General features: G+C 31.2%; 1 protein-coding gene across 2 annotated transcripts in view; it reads right to left on the bottom strand.

Moving 5' to 3' along the window:
* Window positions 1-21,558, bottom strand: part of kuz (zinc-dependent metalloprotease kuz) — a 181,555-nt gene that overhangs the window by 32,926 nt on the left and 127,071 nt on the right. For both annotated transcript variants that reach the window (XM_088269752.1, XM_088269751.1), the window contains exon 4: window positions 15,764-15,952. In XM_088269752.1, the coding sequence (XP_088125878.1) occupies window positions 15,764-15,952 (189 nt within the window). The remainder of the gene's footprint in view (window positions 1-15,763; window positions 15,953-21,558) is intronic.

The following is a 21,558-nucleotide window of genomic DNA, read 5'->3' as shown; positions in this document are numbered from 1 at the left end:
GCTTATTGAAAATGGAGACGAGGACGGAATAGTTCACCTTAACGTGAATTTATTTAAAATATTCACGAGGCGGTGGGTGGAAGAGTTGCGGTTTAAACCCGATTGGGGAAGACGCTCGAGTATAAGCCGGATTACAGGAACGCAAAGGGACCGAGATAATACTGGATACTCGGAATATCCAATAAGGAGAAGGGCATTGTTTCAGCGGAAGTTCAGTTCTACGGTATTACCATACTTGTAGTCACGTACTACATTAGTAGACTGAATAAACCGTATCATTACTTACACATATTGGGTGAGATCCAAATCTACCACCACTGAAAATAAACTATTTTTTTTCTTCAATTTACTATTCATAAAAAAACTTGGTAAAGGATAAAGATAACATGTATGACAAAGTGACAGCCAAATTAGTCAATGAAATAATTAATTTTATAGTAACATATATCGCTCACTCCTTTCAACAACGTCATATATCAAAAATCGACATTTTTTTAGTTATGCGTGTTTTTGGAATGCCAAGAAAATGTACTATATCCCAGCAAAAGCGGCATATTTTTATTTAATATTTACCCGCTACAGGGCAGAAAGTGTTATTTTTGCATTTTTAAGAAAAGGTATTGTTTAATTATTTTTTTTAAATATACTAAATATTTTTCAAATGGAGACAAAACCTTCAGGTTTTTTTTTCCCTAAAAAGATCTGTTGCACAATAAAAAGTTCAATAAGTGGCTTGATATATATTTTTATACATATTATTATATTTTTAAACTTTAAAAACGATGTCTTGAAAAAAAAGTTTTTTGATATATGACGTTGTTGAAAGGAGTGAGCGATGTATGTTGGATACATTCTAAAACATTGTCACATGTCCTTACTTCATGTCTATGACATAAAGATGTAAAAATAAAAATACAAATAAATATAAGCAAATACATATTATATATAGAGCTTGGTAAACGTATAATATCCACCACTATTACAATGCAAGTAAAAATCAAATATTTATTTATATAATATAATGGCTTACTTCAAAGCATATGTTAAAAAAAACATATCAAATTATATATAATTATTTCTACCGGCAAGGTAAAAATTCATCAACGTACATTATTATGTATTATTAGATACCTTAATAAAAATCATAACTTCCGTAGAATAAGCGAAGAGTAATAAAAATATCGAGTAGTTAAAGTAAGAAATTATCGTGGGGCTTCGATGGGTTAAAAAATTTAACCGTGAAATATTCAATTACAATAAATAAAATACAACGTAATTACTTTTCTTTATCGATTTGGCGTTTAATTTGTAAAACTCCATTTTAATTTATGTATTAATTTCTAAACGAAAAACATAATTTTTGGTCAACTAAGTTGTATTTTATTAAAAAAACGCATAAAATTAATATTGTGACAATTGTTTCACCTAGTTATGGCATTTTCAAACGAATGTTTGTATGTAGCTACATAAGGACCGTCAGTCCATTAAATCTTCACGTTCGTTTGAAAATGCCATAACTAGGCGAAACAATTGTCACAATTTTAATTTTTATGTGTTTTTTAATAAAATATAACTAAGGAGACTCAAAAAATCTGTGTTTGATTTAAAAATTGACACATAATTACTTTTACCCTATTCATAGATTTGGCGTTTATTTTGTAAACCTACATATAAATTTATATGTAAAATGTTAAAATCAAACACTGATACACGTAAAAATTATGCATATGATACCTATATGCCCCATTAACTATTGTTTTCTCGCGTAAATTATTACTGCACATTTTAAAACTATTATTCAAATACCTAGAATTTTATAGCTATATAAGGACCATCAGTCCATTTAATTTTCACATTAGTTTGAAAATGTCATAAGAAGGCAAAACAATTGTCACAAATATAATGAATGTTTATGTGTTTTTAATAATAAAATACAATTTAGTAGACTCAAAAATCAGTGTTTGATTTAAAATTTTATATATAAACTTTAACCCTTTAAATTGCTTAGTAAATATATTATTAAAATTAAAAAGTACCTAACTTACACACAACTCTAAGCTCGAGTATGTCTAGCGTCGTTCTGTTGAATTAATAATTACTGACAAATCGTTTCACATACATAATCGCGACACATAAAGGTCAAAGGGTTCGTGAGTATTTTTTTAATGATTTTTTATTACTGCTTTCACATGATCAACAAAACCCCATACGACAACGCGAAATGTAAGCTTTTAAAAGGAGACTAGTAGCGAAAGTATTTTTTAGGAAATAATACTTCTTAATAAAAACTTCTTGACATATTTTTTCAACCCAAGGTCCTTATTTAAAATCAGCGCGGACGAAACTAGGTCACAGTAAAATCATTTTCGATCATAATCACACGAAAAGAAAATCTCAAAGGTGGTACAAAGGAACACTATCTCGAATGTTGAGATGAATACTAAAGAGAGAACTGAAAAATTAAAACAAAAAAAAACTTTTTTTTATTCATTTAAAAATTCATACAAAAAAGTATGTAATATCCTTAGGATTGGCGTCATAAGAGCGCAGAGGTCACGGGTGTAGATATATTTAAAAAAAAATCATTTCTATGACGTACTGCCAAGCTAATACTTTGTCGTCCTGACACGTAGAGAAACGGAATAAGTGATGATGCACAGACTTATGAATATGAATAATATAATATTTTTGTCTTGAGTCTGATTGAAGGACCATTCAAAGTCAAACTTGGGTCCGTCAAGATTCGTGAGTAAGGTCTGAGCAATTATTACAAACTCGCTCTGTAAATATAAATTTTCTGCCCCGGGATATCTCGGGATTGCGTTAGACACCTCAATTTAGTTCATTAAATGTATATTTTAAATTGGAAACCCAAGGCGAGCAAACAAAATAATATCAAGGGCCATTCGTTTAAGTATAAAATTTCTCGTGAACCATTTTTTTATTATAATTTTTTATAGGTGTCTCACCTTGAGACAAAGCATCTATCGCTTTAAAATGAAAGAAGATGAAAACCTAACCATCTCAGGGACTACGACCTGGCATTTACCTAGCTTAATTGATCACCGATAGTTTCTGTGAACTCAATCAAGGAACGTCATTAGATTGATCATATATCGCTCACTCCTTTCAACAACGTCATATCTCAAAAATCGTCAATTTTCAGTTGTGCATGTTTTCGTAATGCCCAGAAAATGTACTATATCCCAGCATAAGCGGCATATTTTAAACTTAATTTTTACCCGCTACAGGGCAGAAAGTGTTGTTTTGCATTTAAAAGAAAAGGTATTGTTTAATTATTTTTTTAAACATGCTAAATATATTTCAAATGGTGAAAAAACATTCAGGTTTTACCTAAAAAGATCTGTTGCGCAGTAAAAAGTTCAATAAGTGGCTTGATATTTATTTTTCATACATTGTATAATTAAACTTTAAAAACGACCTCCTGAAAAATCCAGTTTTTTTTAAATATATGACGTTGTTGAAAGGAGTGAGCGATATGTAAGACTTCCAAAATTTGAGTAGTGCGGTTGTCAATCATGGGTAGAATGGTGAATGTTACACGTGTGTAAATTGATCACTTAACCAGTCTATGACAAGTCCTTTAAATAGCCCTATAAATACCCGACTTCCATATTCTTCTTTATCTATGTTGAAATGTCAAAAAAATTAAAAAGAAGTCACTATATATTTTTAAGGTGGGTTGATAGTACAGTATGTCTGATCCTCAGCCTGCACAGAAGGGACACATTTAGATTCGGTATTTTGAGGCTGCGGAACTAAGAAGATCTCCAATGATTAATTATTCAATAAAACAAACATACTACTTAAGTGTAGGAGGTAAAAAGTGTTAATTTATCACATTATTTTTTGACATCTCAACAAAGATGAAAAGACTATGGAAGTCTGGACATTTTTTGTGTCATAAATCCTTAATTGTGAGTGCTTTGCCAAAAAAAAACTAAATAAATTGAATATTTAGTAATCATTTTCATTGGCAATATTTTAAGCAGTAGTCCAGACCAATTAAGTATATTTTAGGTCAAACTTCAAAAGAAAGTGTGTTCCTTAGAACCCTAGAAATGTCCTCTCAAAAATCCTCACCCCTAGAGTGTCTGCTTCCCCTACCCTCTAAGTGTGTCCCAAAGAGTGTTAAAGTCAAAAGGAAATTATCACCATTAAATTATCTACTAAATAGTATTTATTTGATTTTGGTAAGACGTAAAGATTCTGAAATATATCTACTCACAATTCTTATAAAAAATATAATTTGCACCAAATTTACTATAAAACCATAAAAGATTTATGTATTAATTTTAAATCAAACACAGATTTTTTGAGTCTACTATGTTGTATTTTATTAACAAAAACACATAAAAAATATATTGTGACAATTGTTTCGACTTGTTAGGGCATTATCAAACGAATGTCACATTCGTTAATTAATACATAAATTAAAATGGAGTTCTACAAGTTAAACGCCAAATCAATAAATAAACTATAAAAGATATTTACATCATTATGAGTGTGTCCGAATTCTTGTTCACGACTCTGGGGTTTCTCCATTTATGTTTACATTATTTTTATATTTAAGATTTATTATTATTATTATTGTCTCTTAAAACATTATTCAATCAAATAATTATGGTAATAATGGTGAATGTTGCACGCGTATTAAGTAATCATTTAACCAGCTTATGACAGATCGTAAGTCTAATAAATATCCGGACATCCATATTCATCTACATCTATGTTGAGATGTCAACAAAAAAATAAAAGATGTGACGAAATGATCTAGATATAAATTTATCTTACTCATTTATTTTTTTACAAAAATGTTGATAATATTAGTATATCTACCGGTTTCGAGACGTACCCGTCTCTTCGTCAGGACAATCGCTACCACAGCATGCAAAAAATACTACCCATCAATACCGTAGCACTATTACTTCTTATTTATCTTAATACAATTTACGTAAGAACAAAAATTGAGAGCTTCACCATACTCGTGTAACAAAATTATGACAAAAATAACTCAACTCTTTTTAAAAATAATTTCCATCTACACAATTTATAAAATAAGCGTAAGATATTAAGTGTTTACAATTAAGCATTTTTTAAGCACGTTTAAATCTGCGAGGGAATATTTTGTTTGCTAGTTGCCTTGGAAAGTAAGCGGTACGAGTACTGAGAAGACACATATTTGGTCTGAAGTCACGTTCCTCCCAACCCCCGCAAGACGTAGCTAAACAAGACATCATGTGCTAAATTAAGTATGTTGTTATCATATTTCACGATCCCGGTGATTTATCGTACTAAATGCTATTACACAGTGAGGTAAATAACATTTAAAGGGGGTAGATTCGAACGATAAATAAGTACCTTTTAAATGTTGTCACCATGCTGTGTTTAAGTTATTTATATATATATATATATATATATATATATATATATATATATATATATATATATATATATATATATATATATATATATATATATGTATGTGTTATGCGTTCGTATAATGCAGATTCGTTTAAACCGGATTGGGAAAGTGCGTAATATGGGTATTTGGATACAACTAAGATACAACAACACCTTTCCTTTAAAATGCCAAAACAACATTTTTGCCGCTGTAGCGGGTAAATATTAAGTTTAAAATATGCCGCTTTTGCTGGGATAAAATACATTTTCTAGGCATTCCGAAAACATGCACAACCGAAAATTGACGATTTTTTTATATATGACGTTGTTGAAAGGAGTGAGCGATATATGCTATATAATCACGTTAGGCCAGCGTATCTACTAAAAATTATGCAATGATCCCACCGTATTATTATTTCCAATTAAGTAGTCCTCTTTTCTCACTATATTTCTACGGTGTTCGCAAATTAATTTCAGTACTTATTTCCCTGTGAATTGCCCGTATTCATTTCATTTCCTTCGTGAGACTTCTATCCCTCCAATAGTTTCAATCTTATTCCTTAAGCAGTGACAGTTAACTTCAAGTTAAGTTATGTATTATCTCTTGAATAGCCGCTTTAAACGTCTAACGATAATTGGATTACTCCGAGAGATTGCCTTTTAGTAAGTCTAAATTTATGAAGTCCCAGGACCTCTACGTAACGCTATGCATTGTTTTATAAAGGACCTTTATTGCCACACACTTCGAAAAAGCTTACCCACTAGCAAAACTCATCTTAACCCTGTCCTACAGTAAGCCCTCATATCGCTCACTCCTTTCAAGAACGTCATAAATCAAAAATCTTGTTTTTTCAGTAGAACGTTTTTAAAGTTTAAAACTATAATACAATGTATTAAAAATAAATATCAAGCCATTTATTAAACTTTTTCTGTGCAACAGATCTTTTTAGGTAAAACCTGAAGGCTTTTTCTCCATTTGAAAAATATTTAGTTTATTTAAAAAAATTATTAAATAATACATTTTCTTCAAAATGCAAAAAAAACACTTTCTGCGCTGCAGCGGGTAAATATTAACTTAAAAATATGCCTCTTTTGCTGAGATATAGTACATTTTCTGGGCATTCTGAAAACATGCACAATTCAAAATTTTCGATTTTTGATTTATGACGTTCTTGAAAGGAGTGAGCGATATGAGGTCTTAAAAATAGCTAAGTTAGAAGTGCCGCCATTTGGAAAAAAATATCTTACAAATTTCTTTACAGTGAATTTACTTTATCACTCAAAATAGTTCTAAAAAACTGCTGTAGGAAAAAATATCGTTGCATTTCCAAACGATGTAATGAAGAACTATTGTGTATTTTGAACATTTCCAATCACGCATATAAAATATGTTTATTTCTAATACAACCATCACTTGTTCAGTAAATTGTAACATATCACATAATACTCTGCACTGTTTTGTCATATCGTAGTCATACAGGAGAAAGCGACCAAGTGCATTTTTTTACAAAAAACGTGATTATTGACTATTTGATATCGTACTAGCTTAATATTGTCCTGAAAAAATCCCAAAGCGATTTTAAACTTGGAAGTATAATATATTGACTTGGTTAAAATGACTAACTGCATTGATGTTTATTATCTTGCCAAGCAAAAGTGACTGAAATGACCCTCCTGAACATTTTACGTTTTGTTACTCCTGTTGTTTCTCCTGTACGACTACGATATAAGCATAAAGAAAAACATTTTATTTCACCAATAAAAATAATTTACTATCATTTATGAACATCTTTAAAATGTTACAATGCCATATTATGCTCCCTCAAATACAAATAAACCTCATAATAGGCCTTTCTGAAATTCCAAAAAAAATACTTTAAAAAAATTGCTTACGTTTCTAATAATATACAGAGATTTTTTACACTTTTTTTTTTAATTTGCATGAAAGGGTTAAAGTTTAAATGATCATACTTGCATTTAAAAAAAAAAATTTAACGTGTCTTAACTATCAATATTTTGACGGTACATATTTCGCTCACTCCTTTCAAGAACGTCATAAATAAAAAAACTTGATTTTTCAGGAGAATGTTTTTAATGTTTAAAAATATAATACAAAGTATTAAAAATAAATATCAAGCCAATTATTGAACTTTTTACTGTGCAACAGATCTTTTTAGGTAAAACCTGAAGGTTTTTTCTTCATTTGAAAAATATTTAGTTTATTTATAAAAATAATTAAACAATACCTTTTCTTCAAAATGCAAAAACAACACTTTCTGCCCTGTAGCGGGTAAATATTAAGTTAAAAATATGCCTCTTTTGCTGGGATATTGTACATTTTCTAGGCATTCCGAAAACATGCACAACTGAAAATCGACGATTTTTGATTTATGACGTTCTTGAAAGGAGTGAGCGATTTGTGCAAATGTATTCCGCTATTAAAAAAAACCGCAAAATATAGGATGGCTAACTCCTACAACGTTTATGAACTGTAATACCAATTATTATTTATGATATAATTCTCGCATAGTGGCAATAGTCACGCGTTACCTAACGTATTTCGACCCTTTTTCTTAGTGCCTTCACGTTAACAGCACATACACTCCACATTCCCGAATCTGATATTGGATCAAGAAGTGTTAACGTCTGTGAAACTAACGCCCGTGAGAAATTATCAATCAATTGTTCATGTAATTTATCTAAATTTATAATAATAAAAAAACATATTTGACTGAAATACTTTTCGATTCATAAGAAGTATTACAAAACATAAATCGTTCGTAGAATTTATTTATAATTTTTTTCTTCCTTGTATCCCTATATATCTACGTGCTTAAACTCAATTTAAACGCAGCCCAGCTTAGATCTCAACGAAATTTCCAAGTAGAAATATTGAGATGTAAAAATGTAATGTATTTTTGATCCTGACAAACATTGGATAAGAAATAAAGTTTTCTCGCTGAAAATATCAAATATACGCGATAATTATGCTATGAAAATTGAAGGTACGATACTAGACCGAAGACGAGTGACATTTCAGGATTGTGTTTTTCTGCTGTTTTTCGTGATGCTAAAAATAAGTCTTAGTAAGAACATAAATGAAGGTACGATGATAGACCAACGAGTGACATTCTAAGATTGTTTAGTATTACTGTTTTTCTTTATGCCAAAAATAATCCTTAGCAAGAACATACCTGAAGGTACGACAATTGACGGATTAGTGACACTCTAAGTTTGTGTTTTTAAACTGATTTTCGTTATGCCAAACATTATCCTTAGCAAGAACAAACCTGAAGATACGATGACAGACAGGAGATGAATGACAGTCTAGAATTGTGTTTTGATACTGTTTTTCATTATGCCAAAAATAATCCTAAGCAAGAACATACCTACATGTGGATGAATTATAATTGTGCTACCAATTCCACCCGACGCCGACGTATGACTACACGATCCACTTCACCACGGCTGCGGCTCTTGATCAAGGATAAAGATACCCTTTGTGATCAGATTACAGAGTACGTTACACGTGCGGTATATAAAGAGTGACCGCCGCGAACACATATTCTTGTCTCTCCTTTGAGGCGGAGCTTGGTTCGTGAGCCAGATTAGATACTGCTCTAAAACTCAACCGACTGTAAGACTATAATTACTCTCCGTGTCCATACTACACTGCCGGACTTAGCGCACAGGGGGTAACTGCCGTTTTCGAGCGAATTCGTGTTGTAGATTTTGTACAGTTTTAATACATTTTGGCGTCGAGATTTTTACACCACAGCAGTAGCTTGTCTAACTTATACGAGCTTGTATAACCTCAAGTATTCCAGTCAGTGCTGTAACATTCCTCGTCCTATTATTATTTAATGATTATCATCTTCTTCCTCTTACCATCATCCGAACCAAGTAGTCCATAAGACACTACATAGCATTGACCTAAAGTTTTCTTGATCATTATTACGAAAAGGCAAGCCTACGTTCAGTTGACATTCCCTGGGAATCAAACCCGATACCTCCAGCACATTAGCCAAATGAACTAACCTCTTCATTAAGGAGGCGGCAATTGATTAATAGTATTATCATTCCTCATCTTTTACCTTTGCCATATAGCAGTAATGACTTTCTGTTTGTCCTTCTTCATTTACCTTACCTTACCCCATAAAATATCTATTCGTAGATTCTTAAGGAAGTTTTTTTACGAAAATGGCGCTGCATAAATGATCGAAACCGTTATTATTTAAAAATACTTCTGCAATATATTCATTTTTCTTCCCCCACTGTAAAGTAGGAAGAAAGATGAATAGATTATATTTTAATAAAATTAGATATTTAAGTTTAGAAGAACTTTACATATGAAGGTACTTTACAAAGATTAAAGAAAACACTTGTTTTTTACCACTTGAGTTTTATTATAGACTAAGGTACTTTAAATAACATTTGGATAATTTCTTCTTTCTTCTTCTTCGAGTGTCATCTCAGGTCACTCTTCGTCGACTATCGCTTGAGTATGCGCTTCAGTCTTGGGCAGCTCTAAACAGCGCCTCGACGGTCTTGATCCCCATCCAATCTCGTATATTCCGGAGCCAGAAGATATGCCTTCTGCTCACACCTCGTCGACCCTCTATTTAGACTTTTATGACATAGTGATTTTTTTTTCGTACGGGTAATACAAAACATTTAGCAGATAAATAAAAGTAACCATAATTTTGCATAATTTGGGCTTTTATGTTTGTGACTTTCAACCACAATAAAAACTCTAAATTTTGAATTGAATGATAGTATCTAATTTTGGATTGATCGGTGTTTCAATATTGATCCTCTCCAGGCAGACGTGTAACATGAAGCCTATCATCCCTAATTGAATCCACTTCGCATGTGATTAAACCCTTCACCACTTTGCGATACGAGCCACAAAAGGATATAATACATACATCAGCCAATAATGTTTGCGCGATGTGGCTATGACCATCGTATGATGTTTTCGATACATATCAGGTAACTTCAAACAGATTTGAATGTTTTGCAGTATGATACTTATGTATATTGCAATAGCAGAGTGTTTCAGAAATACAGTCGGGTGATTTTTTATTACAAATATATTTTGACGAATGTTCTAATATTCGCTACTCATAGACTTATAAGTTTTCTTTATAACATTCATTTACTAAAATACTTGTACCAATAAATCAACGAATTTTAGCATTTTTTTATGCAGTAGATACGTTAGAAAAAACATTGTGCAAAAAAGCACAATAAACATAAATTACGTTCATAAATAAGGCATGCATTTAATAATTTTCTTAAATAATGAAAAACAAAGATTTTTCCTTTAAATTGCATTTTTTTAATTTATAATGTATAAAACATAATTTCGAAACATTGTATTATTATTAATAGATTAATATTATCCACTGACACTTCGTGATGGATTTGCATTTTAATATATTATTAGATTAAAACCAATATTTTTAGGTTTTCCACTTTATTTTTATTTGACCAGCGACCGGGTTTCGTCGTTACCGACATCATCAGACTGGTCTGATGATGTCGGTAACGACGAAACCCGGTCGCTGGTCAAATAAAAATAAAGTGGAAAAGCTAAAAATATTGGTTTTAATCTAATAATATATTGTATTATTATTTCATGAAGCAGATGATTTACAAAAATAAATATTATTTTTGCGACAAGTACGCAACATGATAACAAATATTTTTTTTTATATACAACATTTTGAGTGTGTCCAAATACTTGTACAAATATGTACATTTTTTGTATTTATATCCAAAAACGTATTAGTGTAATTTACAAAAAAAAGATTTCTTTGATATTTTAACATACAATAGATGAGAAAAAAGTCTATTGAAACGGAAATATGGAAGTCGGGGCATTTACAGGGTTTACGACCTGTAATTGGCTGTTTTACTTTTAGTGATTACTTTATACTCGTACATTGTGTATCATTAACCTTTCTACGAATGTTACACAACCATATAACTCAATTTTCGGATGTTGTTTATTTGTATGCTTCGATCAAAAATATCAACTCCATTTATTTTTCTTTTCTATACTATTTTATCCTTTGTTAAAGTAAGCACAAAAATCAATTGCAAATGAGTAAAGACTTTTCAAAAAATAAATAAAAATATTTGAAGCGTAGAAAGTAGTACCTTTGTATTATAATGAAGAGACGCGCTATACTGTTTAACAAAAGCTTTAAAAATCGTACAGATAAAACATCTTTTGATCACCAGTGTATACATTACGAAAATAATGACGAGAAAGACATCTAACGGCCTGATATACATTTCATACTAGCTACAAAATACATTTTACTGTCATTATATCATAAAAAATGAAAATGTTACCGGAGTAAGATACATTCTACACAATTATCTCATACCACTTCTTTTTCGTAAGAATTTCCTTAACAAAATATTTATGAAGTTGTAAAATACATTTCTTCAAAGACTTTATTTCGTTTGTCAATATGACATTTAATCTATGATATAGAATTTAATCTATATCAGAGGCGTGCACAGAGAATTAATAAGGGTAGGCAGTAGATGTAGGTAGTAATGTAAGCTAGGTACTACTTACTATGGTAGGCATTAGAGGTAGGTAGTAAGGTAAGTTAGGTACTTCTTAGTAAGGTAGGAAAGGTACTAGTTGCGTTTTTATATGTCACGCGGGAAAGTTAGAATAGGCACTGCTTTTCTGCCTTTATGGAATGCACGCCCCTGATCTATATTGTGTTTAAGTTAGTTAATAACATTCACAGATTGAACTAAACGATAATATGACATAGAATTTACAATTTTTCTGCATTTTTAATAATAATGTATGTAAGATGATATAAGTTTTAAAGATTCCCAATTTTTTGTTGTGGATGTCGACAAGAAAACATATCATTAAAAAAAACGTGAAAAATATCAACGGTTCTTTTTGTTGAAATGAAATACTCAACATACAACATTTTAAAGTTGTAACTTTTGATGTAACTAGCACTAGTTTCAAGAACTAAGGATGATTTTATTAACAAGTGAACAAAATTTTTTTTTTTGAAAAAAAAAGGTTTTAATTTTTTTTTTAAATAAGAATATCTGTTACTCTCGAATTGTGTTTACACTAAAAAAGTGGTCTTATACACTTATTTTTTTATTTATTTTAATAATTATGTTATTCCAAAAAGTTAGTGCTAAAAAGACAAACAATTTATTTTGTATCACATATTTACCATCGCATAACGTTGGAAAATCAAATCAGAAACTTATCACTGGCTTATTAAAAGATATCAAATAAAATTAAAAATATTTTTACGTGTCACAACAACATGGTTTTATTAACTGAAGTTCGAGAATAATATTGACGGCGCGAACTCATTTCCAGTCACTTAGCCAATCAAAATACCTTTTTAGAACTTGTACAAACTCTATATAATTGAGTTTGGGTGAAATTTCGTCGAGGCAAACATCCGACATTTGAGTTTTCCGTCAACATCTAAGAGAAACATAAATATGTTGTTTTTAAATGAAACCGAATTAAGTTTATGACATTAAAAAAAACTGTCAGCGCCATAAAAAAGTTGAATAACTTGTACCTACCCCTTCCCTAGCTTTACGATTTTACTAAAAATAATTCACTTTAAGAAGTAAGCGAGAGCTTGAAGCGAAACAAAGGCGATCGAACTAATAGAAACGAGAATAAATCATTTAATGTCAAAAATACGAAACGGAACAGAGGAATACAAATAGCATAAAATACGAATCACGAAAACAATAATAAATCTACGAGAAATAAATCCAGGTTTTGAGTGTGTCCAAATACTTCTGGATTTTACAATTAAAATGTAACTTGGTTTTAAAATCACTATAAATATTTTATTATAACTTAATTATAATGTCTACCGGTTTCGAAGCTAACCGCTTCTTTATCATTATTATTATTAGTATTAATCAGCCTTGATAAAGAAGCGATTAGCTTCGAGACCGGTAGACATTATAATAAAATATTTATAGTGATATAGATTTTAAAATAAAGTTACATTTTAATTATAAAATGAAAAATCACAAAGTTAGTGCTTCAAATATAAATTTTACTTCTGGATTATCTCCGATTTTGAGTTTTTTTATTATTTTTTACATCTCAACATAGATAAAGAAATTGCAAATGAAAACACATGTTTTTATCACGTGAGTTATGTTTATTTTAACGACTAGTTTCGTTAAATTTCGTGTCATTCTCAAACTCCACCCCTTGACTCACCCCCTTCCCCCTACTTACCCCCCTCACCACTTACAGTATAGATAATTATTTATGCTTTAGTTTATATTCAGATCCGAAGATGGATGCATGTGTAGTTTCCGAAACCAGTCATTAAAATAAATATATCTCAAGTGGTATAAAACAAGTGTTTTCATTTACAATTTCATCATGTCATACCATAAAGTAAATGCCAAAACAATAAATAAAATAAATAAAGAATATGGAAGTCTGGACATTCATTTACAGTGCTAACGAACGTCATAGGCTTGGTTAAGTGATCACTACAATGCGTGTGGTTGACAATCATGTGTAGAATTGGTGAATGTTACACGTGTGTAAAGTTATCACTTATATTATTTATTGATTTGGCATTAACTTTGTAGAATGACATGTTGATTATTTAAAAGAAAACACTTGTATATCCCTTAATGAGTTTCATTTCATTGCACACGACTAGTTTCGAAAACTACAGATGTTTTCATCTACACATGTTTTAGTTTTCGAAACCAGTGGTGTGCAATGAAATAAAACTCTTTAGTGGTATTACACATGTGTAACTTTTTTAAAATAATAAAGTTATTACTTAACCAAGCCCATGACAGTCATAACCCCTGTAAATGCCCAGACATCCATATTCTCCTTCAACTATGTTAAGATGTCAACAAAATAATGTAACCTTTATAAAATACTCGGTAGAAATAAACATTAAAGTTTTCCAAAATGAATTAATGAAAAGTAATAAAGTTATTACTTAACCAAGCCCATGACAGTCATAACCCCTGTAAATGCCCAGACATCCATATTCTCCTTCAACTATGTTAAGATGTCAACAAAATAATGTAACCTTTATAAAATACTCGGTAGAAATAAACATTAAAGTTTTCCAAAATGAATTAATGAAAAGTGTTCCCAAAGTAAGTATTTACGAAGGTTCGCCGAAGCAAAAGGGAGCTAATAGGATGAGAAAGACTTTCCAATGTTTGATTTCTTCTTTGTCGCGAAAGACGAGCGTTTCAATTGAAACTTTCATCCCCTCGGGACACCCAATTCACAAACGACACTAAACTATCTAATGAACCGGCGCAGGCCGCACTCAGGCGAAAAAACAAGGTGTAATAATGACCTTTCAAATTCAAAGGTGTTTGGTATTTGTTTGTATTCATAAAGGTCTTCAATCACTAAACCCGGTTTTATGAAATTTCTGAACAAAATGTAAAACCGAACGTACAGGACGAAGGTTATTGTTGGGAAAGTATTGGGAATATTTTGTGAAAAACTAAAATGGAGTCGATCAGAAACCGCGGTAATTCAAGGATTCGAACAAAATGTTTCTGAAAAACAACAATTATCCGTTTACGCTCCATACACATATTGTAAACCAGGCGATTGTAATGAATCTTCCTCGAAAGACATCGTGAGGAAGATCTCAAAATTCAAGAATGCTACAGAAAGATAACATGATTTGAAGGCATGGCCTAGATGACGTTGTATATGATAGAAGGACCCACAACCTGAGGACGAGGACGGACAGCTGAACCCAACAGTCTACAAAGACGATAAGTTGGAATGGAGCCAGAAAGAAGATACGTATATACCACATTATATAAAATTAGAAATAAATAATAAAAATCTAAAGAAACAAGTAAAGATGCTTCTCGATGTGGGACAAAAGAGTTGCACAGTTAGGACAGTTATTGTTGCAATGTGTATTTTGTTCATATAATTTTGTTTTTATCAATTTACTTTGTTTTGTGTTGTATTGCTTAAACATATTATACACACACACACATACACATATATATATATATATATATATATATATATATATATATATATATATATATATATATATATATATATATATATATTCTAGTATAAATGTATTTTTTAATGATGTAAATGAACGTCTCTTCACGTGCTATGGTTAGTAAGACGTTCATAAAAAAAATCTAAAAAAATAAATAATAAATAAAATAAATAAATAAATACACATATATTTTATGTATATGAACTATCCACGCTTTATCCCCAAATGTGTGCTTGAATGGTCAGCTTTAAGAAGTTAAGTACAAAGCTTACCTTCTCGCATGTGCTCGTACGGATCGTTGACGTCCTGTTCCCGGTAGATGACGGAGTGGAAGGAGTCGGTGTGGTTGTGCGGGAAGTAGTGTTTCGCCTTCTCCACGAAGTAGGAACCGTGGCGGGCCATGATCTTCCCCTCGAACACACCGTCGATGATGGACCCGAACACCGTGCTGCTGCGGTCACCTGATCACACAAATATACATCAAAATCACTAATTCAAAGTAAAACATCCTTTGTCAAATTGAAACAAATATAAGATCACATGATTACTTCGTCAGGAATGTATAATTCTATGTCAATGCAGAGGAAGACGAGAAAAACTTGGCGCGATCAGGTATGCCAAATACTTGAAAGCGGTCAGGTTTGGGATCGAAACAATCGGCGGGTATGTATGAGATGCATGAAAGTGGAAGAGGCGAAGAATGTTGGCAAAGACAGAGTGGTGTGGCGTTCTATTCTCTCTGCTTCCCCTGCGGGTAAGCGACGTGATGGTTAGTTAGTTAGTTAATGTAAAAAACAAGCGGCATTTTCCAAAATTCCTAAATACTTAAATATTGTATTAAAAAATAATAATATAAAAATAAAGCACTTGTATAATACCACTATTGAACTTATTAATGTAAATACGACTAGTTTCGAGAACTACCAACGTTCTTTTCAATAGGTGAAAATACAAATTGTATTGTCGTATTATCATAAGCTGATGCCAAGTTAAATAAAACAAGCCAAAAAATAACAACATCAAAATATTTTCTATCCAATTAAATTAACAGTATAAAAAATTACCACGACAGATATTTTTTAACACTTTTACACAATTCTGCCGTGTAGTATGTGTCACGTGGCAGTTATACAAATGTATTACGCCTCTAAAAACATTTAAGAACTACCATAAGTAAATTTGGTCATAAGCGTTACGCATTATAAAACAAAACACAAATTATGAAATTCGGAAGAAAAGAGCATTAAGCAAATGTTCAATTATAAAATTCTGATATCAAGGTATTGCGAAAAAATTCTTATCTTCGCATGGGTGTAATTCAATCTTAGTTATGATTTTTTTTATAAAAAACACCACATTTTCAATTTGACGGAATAAGACGGTTTTATTACTCGCTATCCCAAATCTAGGAGATCGGAGTTAGGATCTCGTATTGCCCTTAGATACCGATATTATATGTATAACTACGAGTATTTATTTGAAAAACATCGCGTGGCGTCATACACCTTGGTTTCGAACAAGGTTGTGTGGGGAGAATTGAAATTGAAATATTCAACACGCTAATTTATTTACAAGAAACAAGCATAGTACTGCGAATGTAACGATTTAAAAATATACATATTTGTAAGCAAAAAAAAAACCAAATAAACCAAGTAAAGGTCAAATAAAAACCTATCACAGGATCTTAAAGGCCATTGTAATGTAAAATTTTCACATATGTTTTTTTTTAAACAAATTACATTTAAGTCACATATTATAATATTCCCGATTTAAAACACAAATAGTAAGTAAAAAAAAAATAAGATAAAAAATTGAACAAAACTAACAAAGGGCAAAATGGCTATTTACCAAGTAAAATTTACGCAATTAAAAACCAACGCAATATTGTATTACTAACAATTCATACCCGAGCGACATTTTAAATGAATTCAAGGATATGCTTATATGCTTACATTAGGGACGCTACATTTCTGATGTTACCTCCTAATTCCCGGAATTCCCCGAAGCTAACGTGGAAAATGTTTTCAAGAATTATTTCAACAAAAGAATATAAATCATGTTTTCAGGCGTTCCCCAGTACGTACAATAATCCGGTTAGGATATTGTTAACATCTAAATAAAAGGAGCTTTGCTAAAATAACATATTTCTCAATCCAACCATAGTTGGTTCTTGTGAACTGATATGTACAACGTCATTAGATTAATGATACATGTGAGAGTTCAAAAAAATTGAGTAGTGTGGTTGTCAATCACGGGTAGAATGGTAAATGTTGCACATTTGTTGTAAAGTGATCACTTAATCAGCCTAAGATAGGTCATAAGCCCTGTAAATATCCAGACTTCCAAATTCTTCTTCATCAAAGAAAAATGTCAAATAAGATTAGCAGAGATGTCAAAAATGTACAATCATATATATAAATATCCACGCCACATTCTCAAATTTTTACTTGAATGATCTGGGTATTTCCCCTGACTTCCATAGTCTTCTTCATCTATGTCGAGATGTCAACAAAAAACTGTTAGCAAAAAGCTTACGGCCTTTTCATCTCACAGGTACCGCACAGACATCCGTACGCATATGGAGCACGCAGATGAAAGTGAGTAGACAAAAGTACGAGTAACTAGGCGTTAAAATGATTCGTTCCACATCGGCCATCCGACTCGAGATGAGATATCGTTAATGTGCCACTAAACGCGGAAGAAAGTGAATCTCGGATGATGGTTATTTCGCGATGCGAGTTCAAATCGGAAGCGCAAGTCATCAAAAGCTATTTATCTTTTTGTGATCAACATTCTTGGAGTAGAGGGCCTCTTAGTCGCTAGTAGCGGGAGTAAGAATGCGCAGTCACCATACCCTAGTTGTAGTCAGATCCCTTTTTTTACTGATTAATTTTGTTTTGAATTCGGAAGCCGGTACACAAAGGGTAAAGATTTTATTAGTCACCGGTTACATATGGAGGTTCAAAAAGAAAAAAATGCAAAATAATTTCCACCTGTAGTTAACAATACTGCTATTTTATAATTAATTTATGAATTTGTTTTAAAATCACTATAAATATTTTATTATAACTTAATTATAATGTTTACAGGTTTAGAAGCTCACAAAGTAAGTGCTTCAAATATAAATTAAACTACTATTTTTCTTTTTGTTTACTTAAAAAAACTAACTAAATGAAGCGCTCTTGAGGTAGTATTTTACGAAAACCTTCTTCAAACCCTTATCCGCACCCCAATGGTGCATAGTGCACTGCGTCATATATAAACGTAGTATTATCTTGATAGTTAACACACGAATGAAAGGTGATCAGCCCTCCGCTTCAGGGTAATATTGAATAAATATTAGAGTGAAAAAGTCACTTATATTTATTTGACCCCACCCCCTTGAGAATCGAACCCGCTACCTCCAGAACGGTAGCCGAGCCTGCTGACCATTATTACACTACAGAGGCGGACTGAACGAAAACAGCGTTATATGAATTATCCAAAATTATTATTATTGTTGGCTACGCAATACTTTCGTTAGGAGGATATGGCGAAAACGTAAAAAAAAGTAGTGTGTGAAAGTTTTTGGTAAGGGAATGTAATTAATTATGAGTATTTTAATATTTTAGAATTAAATAAACCCTGATGACGACAAGGTTCTTGTCGGAACCGGTAGGACAAAGTGTACTAATAATAAAAATGTGTTATTTATTGATTCGGCATTAAGTTTGTGGAATGACATGATTATTATATTAAAATTAAACACTTGAATATACCACTTCAACGAGTTTTATTTATATATGACTAGTTTCGAAAACGACGGATGTTTTCATCTTCTGGTACAAATTAAAACTAACGAACAAAAAATATATTTCGGTGTATATATAGGTTAATAAATATAGGAAAGGGAGGGGGGGTTAAGGAATAAGGAATTAAGGAATAATAATAATGACGTATATATAAATAAAATATATTTATATATATATATATATATATATATATATATATATATATATATATATATATATATATATATATATATATTCTAGTATATTTTATTTATACATAAGTACTAGTCGTATATATAAATGAAACTCATTAAAGTGGTATATTCAAGTGTTTCATTTTAAGAAAAAAAAATGTGGTCAAAACAAAGTTAATTAATTAAGTTAGTTCATTTTATAAAGTTTATAAAATGTGCCACAAAGTATCTGCGGAAAACATTCAAGAAACGTAAAAGGTTGAAAGTGACACGAATGAAATATTTCGTTGTAACTCGTATGTGATCTCACGAGCAGTGGAGACCCGGGTATATTATTTAGTAAATATATTACGAGTACTTCTCATTGTGAGCGGCGAAACCTTCCGAGAATTGAATTACCCAAGTTGTAATTTAAGGCGAGGCTCAAATTAAATTAAATACCTAAAGACAGAAGGTTAAGTGTTTGATTATATGAACGCATTACGGGGATAAACATTGTAAATTATGAACGGGTAGGGGGGGGGGGGAGAATCGGAAGCTGTCGACGTCATTATTTAAAAGAAAGAAGGAAATGAAAAGGAAAAAATCGGGTAAACGGAGACGTTAAAGTGTCATTAGAGGAAAAAAAATATCCATCCATTCCGGAGATATAAGGACACGACTGGTGGAATTATCATCGAATATACTTTCGCGACTTAAATATTCCTCTTTTGAGTTATTAACTGAATAATTCATATATAATTTATGAATACGGCCAATTTACTCTTTGTCTCATAGTTTTTCGACCTAATTTAACATCTGAGTAACCGAGTTCGTCCTCTTGTGCCCAATAAAAGACGTAACTACCCGGAAAATTGAAAAACCTTGTTAACATTTATGAGGCAAATTTATAATGGAAAGATGCAAAAATGTAATGTATTACATTGTCGTGCATTTGGCTGGATGTGAAACGTCTCAGGTAATTTATAAAAGCGCTGTAAAATTTACATATGTATTGGAAGTATAAAAACGGTCTAGCCACAATACAAGTCGCATAGGGAACATTTATTCGGGCAACGACTTGTCCTAAGCAATACAAATTAATTTTTAAAATCAGTTTTACTTGGTAAATACCACTATTTCTTAAAATCTATTGAGACACGTGTTTCGATGCATTCCGCATCACACGTACGTTAAGCTAAGTCAAAATTTTAGATTTGTATCCTTTGGACGTTGATGGATGAAGAGAGGGTAGAAGCTGTTTCATATTTTTATTATTCTTTAATTCTTTCTTACTGTCACAATAGATTGTAAGAAAAAGTGGTATTAACCAAGTAAAACTTAAATTAAAAAAATGGAAAGTTATTACCAGAAAGTGACTGCAAAACCAATTAATGGAATTAATACAAATTAAGTTTCAGTAATTTATTTTAAAATTCTATCACATTTGGATACTAAACAACGATTGGTGCGAAATTCTCATATTAAAAAAATTATATATATTTGTATGAAGAATATATCTATACAAATAAAAGTTTTAATGTTAGTTCGTAAATTTTTAAAAATTTTCTGAAATTTTCAACCGACTGTGGCAGGCTATTTTTTTCGTTGTTGAAAAAACAGTTTTTTTTACTCAAATGGCAGCGCCATCTGTTAAAAATAGCTATTTAAAATAGCAGCACACCCAATATTAAATATTGATCATGGCGGACGGCGTGTTTCTTTAGAACTGGTGAAATATTGTGTGTCCACAAGCATTGTGAAATTAAACATGAGTATTAGAAATGTATGCAATCTCTTTTATTTCTTTTCAATTTAACCAGACTGAGCCACAGCAACGCATGACCAGGATACAGATGGTTGTTTATAAAGTTGTACATATTCCAATATCAATCACAAGGTTACCGCCGAAACGATTAATCAGAAAATTAATACTGTTATCAGTTTACAACATTTTGAGAGTGTTTAAATACTTGTTCACATATCTGGATTATCTCCAATTATGGGCGTTATTTTTCATATTATTTTTTGACATCAATTCAAAGATGAAGTAGAAATATGGAAGTCTGGGTATTTACGGGACTGACAACCGTTATAGGCTGGTTTAAGTGACCACTTTACACA

The sequence above is a fragment of the Brachycentrus maculatus genome, unplaced genomic scaffold (genome assembly GCF_059751285.1).
Source record: "Brachycentrus maculatus isolate JH-2025_06_01 unplaced genomic scaffold, ASM5975128v1 h1tg000362l, whole genome shotgun sequence".
Lineage (NCBI taxonomy): Eukaryota > Metazoa > Arthropoda > Insecta > Trichoptera > Brachycentridae > Brachycentrus > Brachycentrus maculatus.
Note: the sequence above shows the minus strand (reverse complement) of the source record. Positions and strands in the feature narration are given on the sequence as shown.